Below are 22,975 nucleotides of genomic sequence, written 5' to 3'. Positions count from 1 at the left end.
CCGTAATGCTGATTGCTGTATTGATGCATCCAAAAGCAACAGAAGTTACAAAGTGTATTTACCAAAGGACAAAGGCAGACGACTCCACTTTATGTCCTCAGTGCGGCTTCTTCGCCCGTACGTATCCACAAACACTCCAAACTCTGCCACATACATAAAGCTTACTATACACTCCTGTGTGTGCCACCTAATGCGTCACAACTCAAGACAGGTCATGGTAAGTCTTGTATCAGTGGAATAAAAAGATAAACAAAAGATAAGGGTCACCCTCCTTTACAAAGTACACTTTGATGAGCTGCACTTTAAGTACAGTATGCCCATCATCTTGTGAAATGGAAAAACAGAAGCAGCGTGTGCAGGAGTGTGCATTGAAACACACCGTGAAAACACAGCAGGTATTCCTCCTTCTGCATGCTGCTGGCCACCTGCATGATGGCGATGGGGAAGCTGTGGGACGAGGCTGCAAACACTGCTGAGGCGAGAGACACGTCGTTCTTGTCCAGGAACTCTGCAGTGGACATTATACGCCTTATGAGGGTTATGGAAATATTAAGTCAGGTGATTTTTAAATTGCATCCTGTGATTGTTTGGTACTCAAATGCGTTACATGATGTCATTATTCATGTTTTCAAGCAGGCAAAGCTTTTGCACACCAGTAGGTCAACAGGTAAGTAGGAGAATACGAAGGGAGGGACAACGCTGGAGAGGTATTTTAGGTCTTTCAGCTGAAGGTTTTCCCATATTTAGATTTTTAACTGCGGTTATGCTTATGTGGTGATATTGTGCCCTCCTCACCCTCGAGCACAAACTGCTTCATCTCAATCTCATAGAACTTGTTGGTGCCGATGATGATGCTGTAGCTGGTCAGATGGATGCAGCTGCACGGCTCCAGAGTTTCAATCTCCTGTGAGATGAAGAATGCAGACATGAGTGACAGGTACCACTTTGGGCTGTTTAGAAACCTTTATGATGGCAGAAGGCGTCCACTATTTAGTACCTTTTATTCTCTATTTATTAACATAATGTGATCCTGACACGTTTTAACGTGGAAGAAAACGTTAAATATCTTCTGATTGGGAGCGTATCTGTGCTCATTTTCCCCAGTTCAATATTCTGCTGACACATATTAATGATATATAACAAGTTTATTATAAGTTAGTTATGATGGTTGAATTTTACCTGCAAAAGCACAAAAACACAATATGAAGGTTAAATTAAGAGGTTTAATGTTATGAGGGACTCATTTTCACTAACATTTACTGTGTACTGTGTTCAGTTTCTACATTTAAAAACTTCGGTCTCAACATGTGTGCTTTGCCATTATTGCTATGATGTATACATTTTAACCTGATTACATCCTTCTTTTCATTGTGTTGGTTGCTGTCTCAGCGTTGTGTTTTCTGCCCCTGTATGCCAGGATGTGTTGTATTGTGAACAGATGAAACTAACAGGTCATACTCACCTTACGAATGCAGTATTTGTTAAGATTGTCGTTGTAGCGCAGAATGGTTATCTTGTTAGGCATAGCGGCACATATGCAAGGGCCGTTGTCTATCTGTAAACAGAACGCAGATGTCACTTATTAAAGTCCACCAACAAACGAATGCTCTTTACAAGTCAGAAAGCTTGAGCTGAAGCTTCAAAGGGGCGAGAAAGACCTACTCTCCCTGCAGCGAACAGATGGCAGCCCTTCACCGTCTCGAAGATGTAGGGAGCCAGTTCAGACTGACTGGGCAGGTGGGACTGGGCCAGAGACTGCTTCACTCTCTTAATCTCCACCAGGCACAACGCCCTCTCGTCTCCTGCAGTCACACAGACAGTTACATGGAGCTGACGTTCCAGCAGGACAAGACAATTCACGTCTTAGTCCCCGAGCTGCCCCATGTGACCAGATGAATCACATCTACAAGAATTACCAATATTGTGTTGATTCTCAAAGTTATTCTCATAATTGTAAAGCCTCAATTATGGCAGTCACTTTAAATGTCTGGGCATGTAGGCTTTTTGATTTATGACCAACACTCACTCCCTGAATTGAATCTTAAAGTCTAGACTCTGATCCTGCTGCTCACTAGACAGTTGTCATCTACTGACAAGAACAAAGCTGCACCTCTCACCAACAATCATCAGAAGTTTCTCCTGCTCTTTGATGATGTGGATCTGAAAGACTGATCCCAGGCCAGGGACGTGAGTCAGAGAGTTCTTGATCACATTCAGGGCATACAGACCCTCTTCCGAGCCCACCATAACTATCTGCAGCACAGCAAGAAAACATCATTAACATATGCATCATTATTTCCATGAACATGGTGCAATTTCAAACGGGAGCAACATGTGGCAGACCTGGGCGGTGATCCGTGAGCATCTGCTCTGTGCTCCATGTCCCTTCATGCATTAATTCTACTTTTGAAAATAACTGCTACTGGGAAGCCGATGTTCTTTTAAAATGATGAACATGATACAAAGTCTAAAAACAGCCGATTCATTATTTAATCTAAGAATATGTTTACTGTGTGCACACTAAACCCCAATACATGCAATTCAATACAATGTCATCTATTCCAGTACCTGGTCTGTGAGCGGGAGGGTGCAGTTAATGTCCAGCCGATCATCTCCCTCCAGCTTTAGGAGAGAGTTTCCGAGCAGCTTCTGTAATAGCAGAGAGGAGTGAGGGGTCAGCGGGGTCACGATCTCAAGGCGACCATTAGGGGAGGCAGCAGAGGAGCAGCACAGAGGGGGCTGGAGGACTGTGTGCAGGTTAACAGTGTCAGAGGTGGGACCAAGTCACAAGTCAGTCTCCAGTTTTAAGTCCAAGCTTGGATCCTCACAAGTTCAGTCACGTGTGGGTGAAGGGACTGCATTGTTAACCTTGAACCACCTTTTAATTATGAACCTCTGTCAGCTAATTTATAGTAAAAGTACACTTTCAACATTTCTGTCCATTATTTTATACAAAAGAAAAACTGTTATATATAATACAAACACATTTTTAAAATGAATAAATGAATGAATAGGTTAAATAATTATCATATAAAAGGAACAGGAGCTCATGAATATATAGTGTTATCAGGAACAGGAGCTCATGAATATATAGTGTTATCAGTGAATGTACTGTTTGGAAATGAACCTGCAGTAAAAGGGTTTGTTTGGGGTCTCACATACTTCTGCTAGAGATGATGAATCAGGCCGAGTTAGAGGCACAATGCGTAGACTTTGTCAGTTTCAGTTTGTAAACACAACATTTTGACCCCTCCTTCCGGCTCAAAAAGGGTTGGGGTGCTCGCCAGCGGTGACAGCCAACGCCAGCTTCACTCTCGTTTTTGGAACGAGCTTTGTGCGCTTGGCGTTTTTCCATGATATATTTGCAATTCTTTTTCATATGTATATATTGTGTTTATAATAGAAATTATTCAAGTCACATGTTAAAAGTTGACGAAAAAGATTCAAGTCATTCTGATACGTGCCAAAGTCAACTCTAAATCCTCCTCACTCAAGTGAAGTTCATTAAAAGTCAAGTTTATATTGCCGAGTTTGTCACTTGTGTGACACAGATGAGTCAGTCAAGTGCCTTGAGTCCCAGTCTCTGAAGAGGGTGCGGAGGGGCGGCAGGGTAAAAACACAGACGACTACACCAGCGGGTAAAACCCCACTGTCTGATCCCTGGTCCTCTGGGCAGGACAGCTGAAGGGGATCAACCCAAAGATGATCAAACATCTTGGTGAGAAGTTGTGTGCTGCGGTTTTAAAACAGAACACCAAAGACTTGTGTCAGATACATTGAAACTATTACATGAACGCAGAGTTTTGCACAGGACATGACAGTGCAGCAGAGAACAGTGAGGAGTGAGGAGTGGTCACAGCAGGTGAGGTGAGAGCAGGGGGGAGATGACCAACACAATGACGGACACATGCACTACTGTGTGTGTGTGTGTGTGTGTGTGTGTGTGTGTGTGTCAGTCAGTCGTACGTCTGTATCTTTGTAACTTTTTACCTGGACCAGAGGAGACAGAACCATTTGTCTTTTGGACACAGCAGCCTATGTTTGCGATGAAACCCCATGGAATGGGTAGAATAGAGCAAATCAACAAAACATGCCCATATACCGGACATACAATGTGGCATGATGAAAAAGCAACAAACAGCAGTGAGAAAGAGAGAGAGGAGGGAAAGAAAAGAGGAGAGAAGAAGGGGACAATTAACGACACATATATGTGAACTGGGGGTTATTAGTTAAAACTCTAAACCTAAAGCCTCGGTCTTTGAATTCATTTTCAACTCATATATACCCCCCACACAGTTAAATAGTGAGATTGCGACCACAGCCATAGCCGAGACAGCCATCTATGACCGTGGTCATCACGGTTTATGATTTGCATCAGCAGATGACGAGGACACAGAGAGCTAACTGCCCCGGTCGGCCCTCGCCTGCTCCAGAGATACTCACTGCGTCGGCCTCGGCCTTCTCCCGAGAGGCTCGCCCCCCAGAAACCACAGACTCCATGACAGACACCCAGCGCTGTTTGTCTGGGAAACTGGGAGCCATGAAGTAAATGAACTGTCCAGGCCAGCAGGGGGCGTTACAGCGGGACTCCAGCTTCAGGACGTAGGGAACATCTGACACATTGGAAACATACGTAAGGAATGCCTTCAGACTTTACACCAACACATATTTTTATGGTTTCTAGTCATTTTAAGTGAAACACTCGGAAACCCTGTGGGGAACAATACCGTTATCATATAACAATACAGTTTGTACAAATAAAAACACTTTAAACAAAACTGCTGAGGAGAATTCTAAAAGTTAAGAGATTTGTTATCATGTAAATCAGTGTAAGTCGAGTAAACACAACACACAGAGAACAGCGCACTTTGTATTTGTACCTGACTTGGCGGTGTTGGGCAGTTCTGATGCCCCCACTGCTCCATGAACAACCACCTCTCCATCCGACAAACACAGGTCAAACTCTTCCAGTGGCTTCACTGAATCTGAATAATACAAAACACATGAAAAGCATGAAAAACATGAACACTGATCCACTGGTAGATTTATGAAATGCAGCTGTGTGTGGTTGTGTTACACAGGTTACAAGGAAGAGACCTTCTCTGGGCTCTATCTCGTAGATGGACACTTTAGTCCCATCCAGGACCATGTACTTTCTTTCCCAGCCCTGGCCTCGCTTCCCATTCCTGCAAACACAAGAAGCAACTGCATTACTACAAAGCATACATGATCAAACGTATCCAACTGTGTTTTATAGCAAACTAAACTATGCCTTTGTTTAACTAACTAAGAAATATATATATATATATATATATATATATATATATATATATATATATATATATATATATATATATATATATATATATATATATATATACTTCTGTCCATCCGGGTAGAGGTATCCTCCTCTGTTGCTCTCCTGACGGTTTCTTTCCTTTTTCCCCTGTCAAAGGTTTTCTTTCAGTTTTTTGTGGGCGTTTTTCCTGATCCGATGTGAGCTCCTGGGACAGGGATGTTGTATGTGTACAGATTGTAAAGCCCTCCGAGGCGCGAATTTGCAATTTGTGATTCTGGGTTATACAAAACAAACTGAATAGATGTGTGAAACAGACACACCATCCTGCTATGAAGCATGTGAACCTATGCACAATGGCTGGATGTCTCTCTGGCCCATACACAGCATAAAATAAATCCACTTTGTGTTGCCATGTGACGTGTAACTGTGGGCCCCAAAATCAAGATCTGTACCGAAATAGTAAAACTGAACGTGAGAGAAAAGCTGAAAGAATGACATTATCGCCTCCACAGCTAACCGGGGATGTTTCATCCAGCCCTCCAGGTGCATGTGTCCGCTGGCCTCTTTGAGCTGTTGTCCCGGGGAGCTGCCTTTGTCCCGACACAGCCCCTCAGACAGATGCAGGGAGCAGTCGCTGGACATGCCACACGTGGCTGGAAGGCACGGGGAGCATTTTGGGTGGCATAATGCGTGACATTCTGAGGAGAAAAAAACATTGTTGTAGAGTGCAATCTCCAATGTATGAACAATAAACATGTAGTATTTACCAGCTGCAACGCTGGAATTGTTTTCACCTTGTGAGTCTGCGTGTGAGTCATCAAGGCAAAATGTTGTCCTCGACCACCTCGTAGCGGGAACGCCCAGAGGCGTTTTGTTTTTTTCCTGCTAGTTGTTAAATTTCGCTTTCTGTCTGTGGACAGATTCTGTTGTCGTGTCACAACCTGCGCAAAATGCAGTCACGAAGCGCTGAGATCAAAGTGAAGGTTGAGTTCATTTGTGACGATTATCTTACTGAACAAACTGTGTAAGTACCATAACATGTGTTTGCCACAGAGATTATTTTCTGCAATAATCCAAAATTCTTTTTTTGGGGGGGTAACTGGGGGTTGGTCTGCAAAAATACATCCTCCCTGCAGCACTCTATGACATTTTATGAAATATATGACTATGTTTTATGACACACTATGCCTTCTGTGTGACCTAATGTTCTACAACTTTAAATTACACACTATACTATGTTTTTGTTATCCCATATTCACCGGCTGTGACAGCCACGCAGATATTGTTTCCACTTTTTAAGTCTGTGGATGAGTCGTCATGGCAAAATGTCATCCTGGAGATACCTTGTGTGGCGGGAACTATCACAGAAGAAGTCAAGAGTACTTTGTCTGTTTACATGTCTGTGGACAGGTTCTGTCAGGGCCGTGTAAGAGGCAGTCACACAACATCGCAAGGTGTAGTTGAGGTCGAACTGTGGGTTGAGTTTGAAGATATAGGCGTGGTCCAAGCAAAGGTGACAAAAGTAGATGGGTAGAAATTGGGGAAGGGGCCATTTCCTCCAACGTTGTGCCGCTGGCCCCCCGCGGTTGGTATGGTCCCATTGAATATGGTCTTTAGTTTGAATTCGTCATCAGTTCCTTTGTGAATAAAACTGACATCTGGCTTGAAATGTCTGTCACGCAGACTAAAACCCTGGTCTCGTTACCGTTGCTCTGCCTCACCTTTTGAAAACATTGGATGTCTGAGTCTGAGTGGGAGGCAACAGCATCACCAATCAACATGGTGTCACACAACATGAAAGACGTCTCATTTTCTGTATCATGATCTCAATTCATTTAATAGAAAATACGTAACAGAATTAAATAATAGGCAGGCTAAAGGTTTAAAAAAAAGTCTTTAGCATAAAATCTGTAACTCACCGAGACAGGTAGCAGCCTGGCGACCAAAGTGCACAGTGTCCAGGCACACGGTACACTTGGCAGCTCTCATGTTGAGTCCCACTGTGAAGCGGTGAGGGGTGTTGTGGTGCACCACGCGCTCCCTGTCCCGCTCTCTGTCTCTCTGACTGTCCTTCAAACGACGGCTAAACTCTGGATACAGTCGGGAACACAGTGAGGGCAGGCAGCTCCAGTATGTCTCGCTGTGTCAGGTACATCAACATCACTTCAAAACCTCACCATGCCATACCCGCTATGAAATCAGTACAACAAAAGAAGGCGTCCAAAGGAACTTTTAAGCTGTTTAGCAAAAATGCATAAGCAAGTCAACTCTGGAGACAAAGATGGTCGAAAAAGAATATTGATTTGATAAATCTTGTGTGCTTGAGCCCTCCCACTGTTGCAGTTTAAAGGCATTATCCAGTCAGTACCAAGTCCCCCACTGCGAGTCCAGTTCTCCGTTTGCACATCACAACAGCGAGTCTCAAACACAGATGTTTACTTGTAGATAATTATCTAAGATCTATGTTTAGGATTGAAAAATTGAGCAAACAACTCAGATGCGAATTTCTTTCAGATATGATTTCTTTCTTATTATGTACACATTAGTTTACTAAGAGTGTGGATGTTAGCAACATGTGTCATATAATTAAACAAAACATGTAAAGTAAACATGTAAACACAACATTATCTTTGGATGTTGCTTTCTACTTATTTTCCTGTCTCCTTTTGCTACTTCCTTCTGTTGCCAAAAATAATCAATAATATAATGACACAATATTAGGAGAGGGATTGTCCAGTCTTGTTGTACAACTTGTCGACACTTTGTACGAAGAAATGCGTTGACTGAATAATACCTTCAGCTTGTTTTTCACAGTGTGGGTTCAAACAGCGATTTGTGCATTGCAGAGTTTATAACATGGTACATCTCTGTTAGTGTAGGATGAGAGGTTCAGGTGGGATTGCAGTGAGTTAAAGAGCAGAGCAGAGTTCTGCAAATCAGATTGGTTAAGACAAAATGCTTCAGATTTCTAAAGCTGTGCACTCTCTCAGCTTCACCTGGCCAGCCTGGTCGGATCTTACATTTCTATAAAAGTGCAGAGCTTTTAAAATCTGGCCGTTTAAGGATGTGGATGAGGCAAAAGGAGAAGAGAGATAAGAGACCAAACTGAGGAAACTATAAGTTTGGACAACTTACTTTCAAAAGTGACCCTCCTTCTCTCTGAAAGGTGTGTAAAAGGAAAAGGATAGTAAGAGTTTCATAAACAATCCTTTGCCAGTGTCATTGTGTGTGAAGGTGAGGGCCAGCGTACGTCAAGCATGAAGCTATGAACCTGCACGTTTGCTAGAGAGAAAAGGCTGCACTTTGGTAAACGTCCTCCCTTCACTCACCCTCGGGTGTTGCAGTCGCCTTCCTGCGTTCTGAGTTGGAGGGTGCCAGGTTGGTTGGACCCTGCTGGTGCTCAGGAGACTTCACCATGGCAGACATAATCATCTGCTGCCGGGCTGAGGCCGGGTTTGCAGAGTTACCATGGTCCTTATACTGGAGCGCTGGGGTTGGAATATGATTTATTTGAGCTTATAGCATTTTTTTTTATCCATGTGTATGATACGTTTTTTTGTCATGCTGAATACTGTAAATGTTCCTTGCTATTGTGTTATATATGTTAAATAGATGTTACATATATCATTTTCAAAGTATAGCATAGTGTGCAGCATCGCTAATGTGTTTTAATCAAAGTGTAAAAACTAGAAGAGCAGTCTCACCTTCTTCTCTCAGAGATCGCAGCTCCGCTCTCATTTTCTGCAGCGCATCCTCCAGGTCAGAGGAGCGAGAACGCTCTTTGTCCAGAGCTATCTTCATGTCGCTGTACTGCAGAGGCACCGGCTGGCTGGAGGGCACAGGGGAAATCTGGCCTTGACCTTGAACTTGACCCTGCGACTGGGACTGAGCAGCCATGGCAGCCAACAGATCCTCTCGACGACGGCCAAACAGACCCTGAGACAAAGGAACCGCACTTGTGTTCACCTTAAAACGTCTTACTTTCCCATTGGCTCTGACTCTAAGTCAGTTTATATTTTCTCTCTCTTTCTGAACTCTTTCCGAATGTGCAAAGAGACTGCTGGAAGTTGTAAATGACAGTTTATGAAACTATTGACGAAACATGGATGTTCTGAATCTAAATAATTATCAAACTTGTAATATTAATTGAAAAGCCTTCTTAAATTTTGATTTTTTTAAACACGTTCTAACAATAAAAAAATGAATTACCCAATCAACACTCGCCGTCTGTTTGCTATCTCAAATATCCCGACACGCAATCAGTCTACTTATTTATCGAAGATTTACACGATACGAAGACTTATCAACACGACTTGTGTCTTATGGCACAACTCCAAATCAAAAACTTTCATGTACATTTTAAGGGTTTTCAAAAATATCCAGACCTTCTTCTTCTTGGAGCCCCCGTGAGCCTGGGCCTGGAGAAAGTCTATGAGCTTGGTCTGCTGGGTGATCGTCCCCTCCATTTTCACCTTCTCATGGGAGTACACAGCCTGCAGGTGGAGCTAAATGAACATCACTACTGCCATGAATTTCTCCTCAAGTACTTTTGCCATAGATAGGGTGACACGGGGATGTGTTTGTTTCTGTGTCTTTAACCGTGAGGGAGAAACAAGACCGCAACTGACAGACTGTCCAGCAGGTCTACATGTGCATGCACCTCAGAGTATGTGTTTTTTGATGGTGTGTGCGTGTCTGTGTGTGTGTGTGTGTGTGTGTGTTGAGCAGCACCTGGATGTTCTCCAGCTGGTATTCCAGGTCGGTCCTTTCAGTCTTCAGCAGGTCCGTCTGGTCCAGAGCGTCCTGCAGCCCCTGGGTCAGACGGAAGATGTGGGTCTTCTGGGCGTCCATCTGCTGCTGCAGTTTCTCTTGCTGTGGACGTAAAACAGCCGTTGCATCACAGGATGGACGCTGCAACCTTGTTAGCACCGGCTAAACTTTTTAGCATAGCTTGACATGTGTTATAGCTGTGACTTTACAACCAGAACGCTTGTGTTTGATTTGCAGCAGGCAAAGAACAATCTAACACACAGACATGCAGTAATTATATAACATCTTAACAATCAAATCCATATATAATACATAATAGCAAACAATAGAGGTCGTGGCATGAATACAAAATGTACCTCCTCCAGCAGCCTCTGTTTCAGATCCCTCTCACTCTCCAGCTTTTGCTGCAAACCGAGGGCGTTCATCTCCAGCATGGCATGCTTCTTCTCCAGATCATTGAACTGAGGACAGAAAGCAGGACGAGTTTGCTGCAACATCTGTTAACTAGAAAACGTAATTAAGATACTTATTCAATGTGTGAATGCTTACAGTGTCGGCAAGGCTCTCAGATTTCACTTTCTGGTCTTTGAGGGCCTGCTGTAGGGCCAGGATCTCAGCTTTGTGCTCCTTAACTGCCTTTTCCACCGCCTGGCGAGACTCGGAGCTGCGCTGCTCTGAACGAAGCCTGCAACATACAGCAGACCATTGTTGACAGTGTTTTAATGTGCTTTGGTGGATCCAGTTCTCATCAAGCACGCTGCCTACACCAACTCAGAAAATAATTTCATATATTTCCCAGAATATATTTTGACAAACCCCAGAGAATATGCCAAACCTGTTGCATTCAGTGTGTGTAGGCGGCGGGAACTGATCCAACACTGATAGCAACAGCAACATTCAGAGCAAAACAAAATACTTTTTTTCTGTCTTGAAAAAGAAAATCATAACCTCTTCTAAAAATGTAACATGGCTTTTGGTTAAATTACATCATGGGCAGATTAAAATCAATTTGGGTGGAAAAACTCAAACCCTCTGAAGTCTATTTATCTCAAATGTAGCTGTGCTACAAAATATCTCCATGTCTCAACTGAATAATAAATGGACGAGGCAAACTTAAGCACACTCCAATTAAGTCAATCAATGTTGCCACGTGGATGTTGTGTGAACCTGTTCTGTTTCTCTGTGTCCAGGAGCCTCTGGATGTCCCTGGTCCTCCTCTCAGCCTGGTTCTTCTCTTCCTCTAGTGTTGCCCTCCAGGCCTCCCATTGTCTCTCCTTCTCCAGCAGCTCGTCATTCAGGGTCTCCAGCTCCAGAACCTGCTCCTCCAGCATGGTGCACGTGGTCTTCAGTGTCTCCAGGTTCTGTTTCAAAACAGGATTTAGGTGAGGAACACTGTCGATATCCGAACTGTGGAAAGGACTCAATTAAAGCTCTAAAGTTGTTCTTTTTCCTCAACTAAATAAAAGGCAGATTCATAAGAAAGAGATAAAGAGAGAAATGTAGTTTAACATCTTCAAAGGTATTGAAGGACATCAGTTGTCGAGGGATTATGGCATAGCCTTTAAGAACTGTCACTGCTCATTGACTGATTAAGAAAGGAATGTTTCTCCCTGCTTTGGCATTGTTATAAAATGTGAATGTTGTGGTGGGGATTTATTTTCCCTCTCCTGAGTTTGGGAAATCCCTTTTTCTTCTTTGGCAGGCCGTGACAAAGTAATATTCAACCCACAGCTCAGGGGTTTTGTCATAGTAATACAAGTATCAGATCGTTTGCATAAGTCAAAGTAGCAATACCACAATTTTAAAATAAATGTACCATGGAAATAGCTATCATAAAAATGACCTTGAGTGTGCCAAAGCAAAATAAAAGGAACTCATGTTTTAGCGAGGCATAGCAAAATGGCATGACACAACAGGAGATGTCGACCCTGCTGGTCCTTTGCCCACCACAACCTGCTGGCAACAGACCATCATGCAGAGAAGCGAGCGGGGTTATAAAGCTATATTTACAATATTTTCTTTGTTCACATGTCAGACATGAAAGTCAGTCAGCCATACCGCCTTAAAATAAATCACAATCCACGGGCACAGGGGCTGATTTGACGGCGGCTTAAACAATATAACTAGAGTTTGGCAACTAAATGACTGTGTGCGCGTTCAGTTTTAAATAGTACCTCTTCAATTAGAAAAACAGCATCATAGATGTTTACATGACATGTTTGGGCACAGAATGTTTTGTTTTTTTTACGGGGTTTACACAAAGCGTTATGTTTTATGCCTTACAACGCATCGCTTTAGACAAAGCATTGGGAGATAAATATAGCCTCTGCTGGTGCCACAGCAACACCACGGCTCTCTGAAGTCCAACGCATCCACAGCTGACACGACCTGGGAGTGATGGGGATGACACATCCCTCCCACACACCACCCCATCCCTCGTCTATGACTTCCATCGCTGGTTACACAACCAGCAGGACCGAGAGCGCTACTGGACACCCACACACAGATCCTCCCACAGGGGCAGCACACGCATCGCACAGCCTCCTCGCTGCATCCAGAACACTGCACATAACAATGCAGAATTATTCCCAGGGTTTCTGCTGCCTGATTTACACTTAACACTGTCAGAGCTGGGAGAGATGTCTAGGTCAGCTGTCAAAGGTAGTGCGGAGATATCACATAAAGTGAGTAAGTGGAAACCTGGTGTCTGACTGGCTGCGAGTGGGAGTGGGCAACGGGAAGGAACCTGAACTAAAAGGAGCGCAACCGTCTCAGACAAAAGAACACGGTGGGTCGTCTAATGACATGATTTTGGAGCAATTTCATGTCGAAATTTTGAAACTACTTCACTAAAGTGGTTAAACCTAAAAAATGGTTTGATTGCTTGTATCATTAACTGGTGACCTGCCCAGTGTGTTGTATGTATAATATAATGGTTTATTTTTGAATGTATTTTCTTTTACTATTAGCATTTACCTCCTTTTTTGTATTCTTGACTTTAATTGTAATTCATTTTTATTTTAAGCTTTAAATTATTGTTATTCTGTGTGGAAGGAGGACCTAGTGAAGTGTGTTTTTCATTGTACGGAGTAATTGTTTTTTTGCTGTGCATATGCCAATCTTGAAATATCTTGGTAGAAAGACAGTGTTTTCCTATTTAATTTGGAGCCATGTCAGAGTACAAACTTCTCAGAATTGGGCCATTCTGATTAACAAATCAATACGTCGCACTAATTTGGGATAATTCAGGATTGTATGTCCACCCGGCATTCTTTTCTTTGGACTGTTGACGAACACCAACACGAGAAGAGAAGCAACACACTCATACAAACACACACATAAACCAGTAACTAGAACATGACCACCAGCAGCCTGCGGTACCTGTTTCTGGTTGTTAAGGTGCATTTCGCGGTCGGCCACCTCCCGGCGCAGCCTGTCCACATCCTGGCCGAGCTGCAGCCGGTCCTCTCTCTCGTCGGAGGCCTCGTCCAGCTGCTTGGACAGGTAGAAGTTCTGTCGGTTCAGCTCGGCGTTCTCCAGAGTCAGTGTGGTCAGCTGCTCCTCCAGATCTGTGATTACCTGCAGGAAGTCAACAGGACTCTCAAACGGACAGTTTGAAGAGTGGAAAATATACAGAACACTGGAAAATACATTGAGAAAGTAACAAGTAATCAGGATTTTCTGAATACATTTCTGCCCTTTAAGGTTTTTTTTATCGTTATTTTTGTCATTATAGATGGTAACTAATATAATATTTCTGTTCTAACAGCTATGACTGTTTTAACATTAGTTGTACATACTAATACATATGTACATACATAGGTATGTACATACATTGTGCATAAAGGCATAGCATTGAGCATATTATTACTCATCTACACACACATTTGAGCCAACACCCCACACAGTCTCTCCTACAGCATTATTACATGATGCAGCAATCTAGGTTAGTGATATAATGCAGTAATCATTTTTAGCATTATTTACAGGCTACTTGTTTAACATTCGGCGCGAGGAGCGGGCTAATCATGTCATCAGTATCGGTCTTGTTCCTCAATCAGCCACGACTACTGTGTCGGGAAATGAGGGTTAAAGGCTGGTGGGGCTGCCTGTAGGAGATCCTGATGCTCAGCTCTCATGGGATCATGTGCACCACGCACAACTTCCAGGTGGCGGGTAGGGGGGAAAAGAGGCAAAGCTTTTAAGTCCATAAATTAGTCTGTTCTGTACTGACTCAGTGCTTCTGCTCCTCCAAGGCAGGGGACTGACGGCAGCAACTAAATACTTAAGGCGCGGCGAGGAAGTCATGCAGTGGTGATCCGGCGGGCCTCTATATTTACTTTACTTGTCTGTCATCCCGATCAATAGAGCAACGTGCAGAGAGAAAGTAAATCACATCCGGAGCTTTGCATCCTCAACGCGGCTGAATACAAATTGCTCAATAGTATTTGTGAAGGCTGTGGGTGTAAAAAGCCCCACTAAAGAGGATGTTAATCAATCTTGGAATCCCCTTGACTGAAATGAATGTTACATTTACTGTACACCGCTCGTACAAAATACAGAAGAACATCTGCTCTTTCTAAGAAACAGACGGAGTAGCAGAGGTGCTGTGGGAAGTGAATCCACCTAAAGTTTTATATATATATATATATATATATATATATATATATATATATATATATATATATATATATATATATATATATATAAAGTACATTAGCTGTTTATTCAATTGGGAACATATTTATAGATTGAATATTAAATAACCAGATGGAAGTGTCTTTGGGTTGAATCAGTAAGAGGAGTCCTTTTTGTTTAAAATTGTCAAGGAGTGGCAAAAATGGAAGAATAAACATGTTTAAAGTACTGGTAGTGGAATTATTTTTTGCATGTATTAAGGGCTATTGAATCTTAAAACACACTCAACTGTGTATATTAAAACAAAATGGAAGAAAGGCAGAGGCAAGCGGACTTTGAGGGAGTTTGGGAAAGCATGACAGGGTTTTTTATTCCACCCTTCAAAAAGTCCACCATGATGATATCTCCCCAGATCCTGTAGAAACTGCAGAGAGTTAGATGCAAACCATAATGTTTGCTGGTATTGCCCTGTTATTTAAAACGTATGAAGAAGGACACATAATGCCTTACAATATATTTTCAGATGGCATGGGTCCCTGGAGAGTTAGTAACAAGTATGTTTTTGGACTCATGCATCAAGAAAGGCTGAGAAGAGACAAATATGTATTGTACTGCTGGTAAAAGGCTCCAACAAGGAAATGTTTATTGTGGGGGAGAGGCCAAATCTAATTGTATGGAGGGATGTTTTAATGGACATTTACAAGATGGAGGAAAGCATATTTCAACCATAAATTGGAATTATGTGTGTCCTGCTGGAAAAACTGGGTAGACCATGTTATGCCCCATAGGCCAGGCTTTATTTAGCAAGACAATGATCATATGGTGACAAAAATATCACGCTCTAATCTCATCTTTTATTTTTCTGTGTGCTCGTCTGAAATCTCAAAATGAGGCATTTCAGAGAAACACAAATGAATAATGTATGCAATGCATCCAAAGTGTTTAACAGACACACCAACGGATTAACCAACATCGCTAGTCTCAGCAGGGCAAAGACACAGAGTGGCATTTCAAGCTCGGTTGCAGAGTTTGGCTGCGTTTGTCTGCACGTTGGCAAACTGAATCTATTGACCGCGCTTTCTGAACAGTTTGCGAGTGGGAGGATCTCCGAGGTAGGGCAATGGAATAAAGGAAGACCGTGATGGTCATGCTGACTATTCAGGGTAAATGAGTTTGTATGCACTCAAATAAATGACAACATCGTTTTTTCCAAGGTTAGCGGTATGCCAGGGCTGTACAACATCTCATATTCTACAAGAATATAATAACATGATGTAACAATAACACTAAAAATGGCCTTGAGACTATAACAGGCTGCACTGAATCCGTCATTGGCTGTAAAATAGACGAATGTAAAGAGCTGTTGAATAGCTATGTTCACAAAGAAAATCCTTCAGCAGTTCATTATGTACCTTGCTATGTGACGTGGCTTTAGTAGGTTGACCTCACATGGTGCCGTATTATTAGAAACAGAGAGGAAAAACATTTCTCTGCAGACATGGAAAACAAAATAATCAAAACAATGAGAAATGTGGCTAATTCAGCCAGCGTATGTGGACTGTGAGAAGCTGTGTTAGATAAGAGAGTCCATGAAATCATGATTTACAAGCCAAACAACCATGATAACAGGATAAGAGTCATTATCTTCCTGATACTGTTCCTACGGGGCTTGTTTTGGTAATGGTAGCTCACTTAGTGGTTAATGTGCACAAACGCCATCATGGAAACCAACAATCCGAATGAGAGTGAATCTCCCGCTAACAACTACCAACAGAAATTCTTACTTTGGCCTTCGACACAATGTCTCGAGACATCTCTGAAAACATGCGTGTGGAGCCGTGGACGCATGTCTCGCCAACCGAGAGCAGTTACTCTACTCCAGACTGACTGGACCAGAAGGAAGACGGTTGTGATGAAATAGATTATGTGGTTTAGTCACACGGAGTCACTTTGTGATTTATGCAAGTAGAAGAAGAACATATTTTGAATGAAGCCCTATTCACCCAAGAATGACAGAAACACATATGGACTGGAATATGATGGCTTGGTTGTTAGTTCTGTGTGAGGATGTGTGAGGATTCAGCTGGTGTTCAATGCCAGAAGAGAGAGGTATATTCCTGGAAGGAGGACGACGAGAAAGTCGTGAGCAGCTTACCGCACAGCTGTCTCTCAAGACATCAAACTTGCGTTGTATCTCGTCTCTGTGTGCCTAGCAGGTACAACAACAGAGACAGAGGGACATATTTCAGAATTCACCTACATTACATCACAGGAGACGTAATCTTGTGTTGCCCTTCTACTTTCTCTCTCTCTCTCTCTCTCTCTCTCTCTCCCTCTCTCTCTCTCACTCTGAGAACGGTGATCTCCTCCTCAGCTTCTGCAGTGGTGTCCTCCAGCTCAGTCTTGGCCTGCTGCAGTTGGCTCTCCAGAGCGTGGCGAGCCGCCTGCAGATTGCTGATCTGGGATTCACGCTCCTGCATCGTCAGGGTCAGATCCGACACCTGACGCTTAATCTCCAGCTTCTGTTCCTCGTTCTCCAGCCCAATCTACAAAGGAAGACAGGAGAGGGCCGTCCAAGGGGGATGTGGGATGGAAGTGGTTGTGTGCGAAGGGGCAGACCCTGATTATTCACCTGTACTCCGCCTCGTTTAGTTGTGCTGATATTTGTTATTATTATCGATAGATGTACTGCATAATTATCATATGCACCAACGACTCTATAATCCACATATTGAGATTTATCTTAGAAAACTCACTTTTTGAAGTATTTTAGTAAAAGTCCTCCTCGCTGCGCTGTTTACGTTATACTATACTTTACAACTATATCCCAACAATGTCATGTCGTATGTCACGTTTATGTATTGCACAAAAAAAAAAAAAAACTTCCTCCTGTGTTAGGGTCGGCACCGACCCGTTTTAATTTTTAAAGGCATAAAAAAAACACACATAAGATTTGTTTATTGCATCAAAGCTGTTTGACTTTGTCAGGAACCACGAGTTCAACAAAATATAAAAAATAATTATAAAATATATATATATAAATTATAAAATGCTCTGGTTGAAATTATGACCTTTGTGTTGTTAGGGTCGGTTTCAACCCAGTTATAAAAAAAATAAGGTTATAAAGAAATAATTAGAGCCAAAACTGAAACCATAAGTGCGCTGTGAGCCAACACACTGACAGCCAGCTCCTCTCCCAGTCATGTGAGCTTTAGGGGATTCTCATTTTCTCAACACAAAGAGCATCCGCGCCAGAAACCTACTCAGCCATTTGACCATTTCTTTTAAAAATTTAAATCGAGGTTTACTGACAAAGAAAAGGCCCAGAGGCCCCCACCAAAAACATTAAAACCAATATGTTCATGGATAATGAAGCCTAACAAGGTAACCAAGAGATTAGAAACAAATTGGATGATAGAAAATAGTTTTTAGTGTATTTTACAGCTGATTTAAGACACGGGTCGCCACCAACCCGCTAACACAGGGGACGGCGCTAGAAAGCTAACACAAGAGGAAGGTTAAACCTTTTTTTTATTGCTTTTCTTATTGCTTTTAATTGCTTCTTATATTTTGTTATTATGTGTTTTGTGTCTTTATATATATCTTTATATCTATCTATTTTTCTTTCATGGAGCCTCCCAACAAAAACAATAACTAGAGTTACAATACACATCTTGAATTCTCTCTAATAATAATTTAAAAAAGAGTTTTATGATGCATCTGCCAAGACAGTTGAACCTGTGTGTCTATCAACACATGAATCCAGTTTCACAACCCAGCTTTCTACGTCTTCTCCCTCTAATATCTCCTCACCTCTCGGAGCCGAGTTTCCTGCTCCAGCACACGGCTCTTATTGCTTTGCTCCTGCTGACTCATTTTCTCTAGATGCTCCTCCAGTTTGGCATTCTGGGCCTCCAACTTCCCAGCCTGAGACTCCAGGTAAAACTTCTGTTGTCGAAGCTCTGAGATCATCTCCTCCTGAGCTTTCCTGCCAAGACCACACATACTTGTGTGCAAGAAGTTCAATAGGAGAAAATGCAACGTGTATACACACTTTAAAGACAAAAAAACAATAAACATAACAACAAAACAATTGTAAATTAACAAACTTATGAGATTACAAAATTTAAAAATGAATAAAATTGAAGCTGTTTTACATCATGTCAAACAGTTGTTTGCGTTCCAGAGTACAGCTCTCAGAAACAATACTAATACTATTATTTACAGCATTAATTACAAAGAAAACACGGCTCAAGAGGCCTCTCAAACTCTTTTCCCTACTTTTCTCCTGCTCCGCTCACATCCACCCCTCCCCCACAGGCAAGTTTGTCACAGTGTTTTTTACCGTACCGCATCATTACTAAAAATGTACCGTAATGTACTGTCATGGAAAACCATTGGAAAGCTCTACTTCTTAGCATTCAGAATGATGGAAAATAAAAAATTCGAGGACGGACCCGGTTGCCAGCAACAGAAAGTAACATGCAACATTTAAAATGCGGATTAAATCCGTTGTAATTCACACTATCGACACAATTCCAATGATTTCAACCCGTAAATTCAATTTTGCATGTTACTTTCTGTTGCTGGCATCCGGGTCCGTCCTCGAATAATTTATTTTCCATCATTTTATATTATGCCATGACTGTTCATGTATATATTTTACTTTGGAGATTAAATAAAGGATAAAAAATCTTGAGAAAAGCATTTGCATTGCTTTTAATGTTTATCGTCACGCAGAATGATTGTGTATCAGTACTTACATGTTTTTCTGTGTGTAGATACTGCTGTTGGCTGCCAGCTTGTTGGCCTCTGACAGCTCAACAATCCTCTGCTCCAGGCTGTTCATCTTGGAGTCCATAGCATTTATGGTCTGAACAGAAATGACATATTTACATCACCGGCTTTAATTGATATCAGATTAAGGAGTAATTATGTGGTGCTCGACAATAACCTACCCAAGATTATCCCAAACAACAAAAATCTATGTCAGTGTGATGAATGTTAAAATACTCCTGAGATAGTGTCGCTGCCAAGCTGGTCAGTTCTTACCGCCTTCTGTTCACCGATGAAGCTGCACTTCTCCCGCACCTCCTCCTCATATTTGCTCTGACTGGCCTCCAGCATCTCCTTATCAGCCATGTCCGCCTTCATCTGGGCCTCCAACACCTGCTCAATGCCAGGCAGCCCACAGAACCATAACCAGGATATCACTTAACAGGACAGAGAATGGCGTGAAGATGACATACTGTAGATCTCCCGAGCACAGAGTACACCCACAACTCAACCAGCTGAAGTAAGGCCTCCAAACATAGCACAGATCACTTCCTGTAAGTACAGCGTATCAGGATACACGTGCCTGGGGTTATTACGACTGCATATGTGTTGAATATCTATGTGTTTGGATATTTTACCTTTATCTTTTCTTCATAAAGCTTCTCCTTCTGCTTCAGATGAGTCTCAAGCCGCTGGGATGTGGATTGCGTCTCCCGCAGATTTTCTTCCAGCACCTACGCGAACATACACATGAACGACTAAAGTCTCTAAACTGCTTTTTCTTTTTTAAAGGGTAATGCACAAACAAACTGACATTTTTGTGCTAAGTGAGGGATAAAGGTCTCTTAAACATAAACATGCAATCGCAATCATTGATGATTCCTGCTGGTAATGTGCCTCAAAAATACAATCATAAAGCTCTTCATTGAGCTTGATTGTGAAGCAATTTTGAGTGTGGTGGAGCCAGTAAGAGATTCAATCACCTCACCAAATCACTTTGATGCCACCAAACAATGTGTGTGACCGGGCAGTGTGACAGTGTGTTGCTTTGTTTAATGCTTATACGTTTTCCCAGTACTTAGACCAGTCCCTTTGTCTTTTTCACTATGCAGGAAGTAAACAGTTTTGAATACAAATGAGACAGAATGGTTTGTTTGAAATTGCATACTGTCATAACAGTCATAATATATGGTTTGGATAGTATTGCAGATCTGTGGAGTAAACATTATAGGGAAATTGTTTTTTATATGGATGATCTTTCTAAATAGTTAAGAGTGTAAGACAGGATGTAAGGAGGGGAAAACTCTTGTTAACCATCTGAGGGCTCTCAAGTGTCACACTTTGAGCGTGACTGTCACGCATTTCGGTCTTAAATCACGCCCTCCCGCCACACATCGTATTTCTCACGCTGAAAAAAAACAGGCGGGACTGGAGCCATCCAGCGGTGTGTATTTGTCGTCGTCACCGTCGCCTCTCTCTCTCCTGTGTCCTTACAGCGCTGGTTTACAGCAACTGCTCAGAGTCTGCTCAAGTTATGGAGTGCACTATGACATCCCATTCAACTCTAAAGTGTTGTCATGATTGCGAAAACAAAAGAGGATCAGAAGCTACATTTTCCCTCATTTTTTATGGGAGACCAGGAACTGAATGTGCTGCACAAAGTTACATCATTGGGTCACATTATCACGGATGACTTAAGTGATGATGACAATGTGCAGCGGCAGTGTTGCACACTTTATGCACAAGCTAATATGCTGGTACGTAAATGTTATATGTGTACAGAAGACGTTAAAACTGCTCTCGTTAGAGCGTACTGTACTCCCCTCTACACAGCCCACCTGTGGTGCTGTTATAGTAAAGGAAAAAGGAAAAGATTCAGGTGGCATTTAATAATGCTTAAGAATCTTGCTTAAGCTTCCCAGATGGACAAGTGCAAGTCACATGTTTGTGACTCGTAATGTTCCCACTTTCCATGCTGTGCTGAGGAATTTAAATGTCAATTAAATTACTCAGAAAATGTAATTATAAAAGCCTGAACTGAGCCAACACACAGTGATACCAGGTATTCTTCTTGTTTCTGGAAACAATGGTGTGTATGTTTTCAACCACGAGTGACTTTTTGAACTCATGATTATACCTGTGTCCTCGTATTGTAGTGTCAGAGAAATGCCCGATGTAAACTTGATATGCAAGAATTCCTGAGTATGACTTGTGAGCTTACTTGACATAATAAATTGTCCCGAAATGCATTGTGGCAGACGTTTAAAATAATTAACTGTTGGATGAAATAGGAATAATTAAGAATGACGCCAAGTGACATTAAGTTGTACTTTAGAGGAGTAGCGCTGGAGCCCACATATTCAATTCAATTTATTCTGTATAGCTCAAAATCACAAATTACAAATTTGCCTCAGAGGGCTTTACAGACCGGACACATACGACTCAAAAAAACTCAAAAAACTTTTACAGGGAGAAAAGGGGAAGAAACCTTCAGGAGAGCAACAGAGGAGGATCTCTCTCCCCGGATGGACCGGAGCAACAGAGGTCATGTGACCAGAATGAAAAACTCAATCAATACAGCACAATACATGAATATGACAAAATATATATATATGAGAACAGTAGTGGGCATGATGACAAAGTACGTCTACCAAAAACAGTGGATATCGTAGAATAATAATCATAATTAAAGCAGTAATGATATAGGCAATATTAATGGCAATGCAACTAATAATGATAATGGCAGTCGGTGTCGGGCAGGACCAGGGTCCAGATATAACCACGATCCATGCATCCATGTATAGGATGGACCGGAGAATAAATATTTACACTGAAATATTTTATTCTTAGAATTAGTCTCAAAATAAAACTATAAAATATCACATTGAGCGAAAGAGGGAATGTTGATTCAAATCTGTTATAAATGGTTTCCATTCAACGGAAGCTTGGACTGTGACGCAGAGAAGACGACTGAGTTTACTTCATTATGGAAATGGAAATGGCCTACTTGTGGTTTAGTCAACAGAAAGTAGTACACACTGATTAAGTATGCAGAGGTAACAACCACATCATCCATACCAACAAGGTCAATCTGCCCCTTCTCTTGGGCGCGCTCTTTCCAGACATTTTGTAGGAAGAGCAGGAAACCACAAGTGGAACTAATACACAATATTTAAGCTATTATAAGTATTAATTTCTCCCCTGTTGAAGTTAGGCGTAGGTATGCAGGGGAAGAAGTGATATAATTAATCTCTGTGGGCTAAAAATAAACATAATGTGTATAATTATACAGAGGGTAGGTTTCAATTATATACATATGCAACATACAAAAAAACTGAAGATTGAGAGAAGGCGCTGATCAAACACATCCAGTATACGCCAACACTCAAATAAACTAACTGAAAGCCCTTGTATAGGGTTCTTCAAAACTGTATTTTATTGTTAATATCATATATCACTAATTTTGTGACCTGAGTATTTGGAAAAAAATGT

At 41.9% G+C, this 22,975-nt stretch overlaps 1 protein-coding gene across 8 annotated transcripts in view; it reads right to left on the bottom strand.

The window, feature by feature from the left end:
- The window catches only part of LOC137805012 (citron Rho-interacting kinase), a 40,600-nt gene that overhangs the window by 3,118 nt on the left and 14,507 nt on the right, over positions 1-22,975 (bottom strand). For 3 of the 8 annotated variants that reach the window (XM_068604646.1, XM_068604645.1, XM_068604651.1), the window contains 27 exons: positions 20,122-20,217; positions 19,760-19,876; positions 19,471-19,580; positions 18,521-18,713; positions 17,056-17,253; positions 16,863-16,916; positions 13,451-13,648; positions 11,237-11,430; positions 10,619-10,754; positions 10,426-10,530; positions 10,031-10,171; positions 9,685-9,804; positions 9,004-9,235; positions 8,629-8,787; positions 8,435-8,458; positions 7,219-7,389; positions 5,817-5,997; positions 5,098-5,186; positions 4,881-4,985; positions 4,444-4,613; positions 2,569-2,649; positions 2,118-2,253; positions 1,663-1,802; positions 1,463-1,555; positions 796-904; positions 380-508; positions 63-143 (listed from right to left, as the gene is read on the bottom strand). In XM_068604646.1, coding sequence (XP_068460747.1) covers positions 63-143; positions 380-508; positions 796-904; positions 1,463-1,555; positions 1,663-1,802; positions 2,118-2,253; positions 2,569-2,649; positions 4,444-4,613; positions 4,881-4,985; positions 5,098-5,186; positions 5,817-5,997; positions 7,219-7,389; positions 8,435-8,458; positions 8,629-8,787; positions 9,004-9,235; positions 9,685-9,804; positions 10,031-10,171; positions 10,426-10,530; positions 10,619-10,754; positions 11,237-11,430; positions 13,451-13,648; positions 16,863-16,916; positions 17,056-17,253; positions 18,521-18,713; positions 19,471-19,580; positions 19,760-19,876; positions 20,122-20,217 — 3,562 coding nt within the window. The remainder of the gene's footprint in view (positions 1-62; positions 144-379; positions 509-795; positions 905-1,462; positions 1,556-1,662; positions 1,803-2,117; positions 2,254-2,568; positions 2,650-4,443; positions 4,614-4,880; positions 4,986-5,097; positions 5,187-5,816; positions 5,998-7,218; positions 7,390-8,434; positions 8,459-8,628; positions 8,788-9,003; positions 9,236-9,684; positions 9,805-10,030; positions 10,172-10,425; positions 10,531-10,618; positions 10,755-11,236; positions 11,431-13,450; positions 13,649-16,862; positions 16,917-17,055; positions 17,254-18,520; positions 18,714-19,470; positions 19,581-19,759; positions 19,877-20,121; positions 20,218-22,975) is intronic. The other 5 variants (XM_068604647.1, XM_068604648.1, XM_068604650.1 and 2 more) reach the window with 5 other exon arrangements.

This window comes from Clinocottus analis, unplaced genomic scaffold (assembly GCF_023055335.1).
Source record: "Clinocottus analis isolate CAN_PGR_092001 unplaced genomic scaffold, fCliAna1.0.p SCAF_7, whole genome shotgun sequence".
NCBI classification, from domain to species: domain Eukaryota; kingdom Metazoa; phylum Chordata; class Actinopteri; order Perciformes; family Cottidae; genus Clinocottus; species Clinocottus analis.
This window is presented reverse-complemented; position numbering and strand designations above follow the sequence as displayed.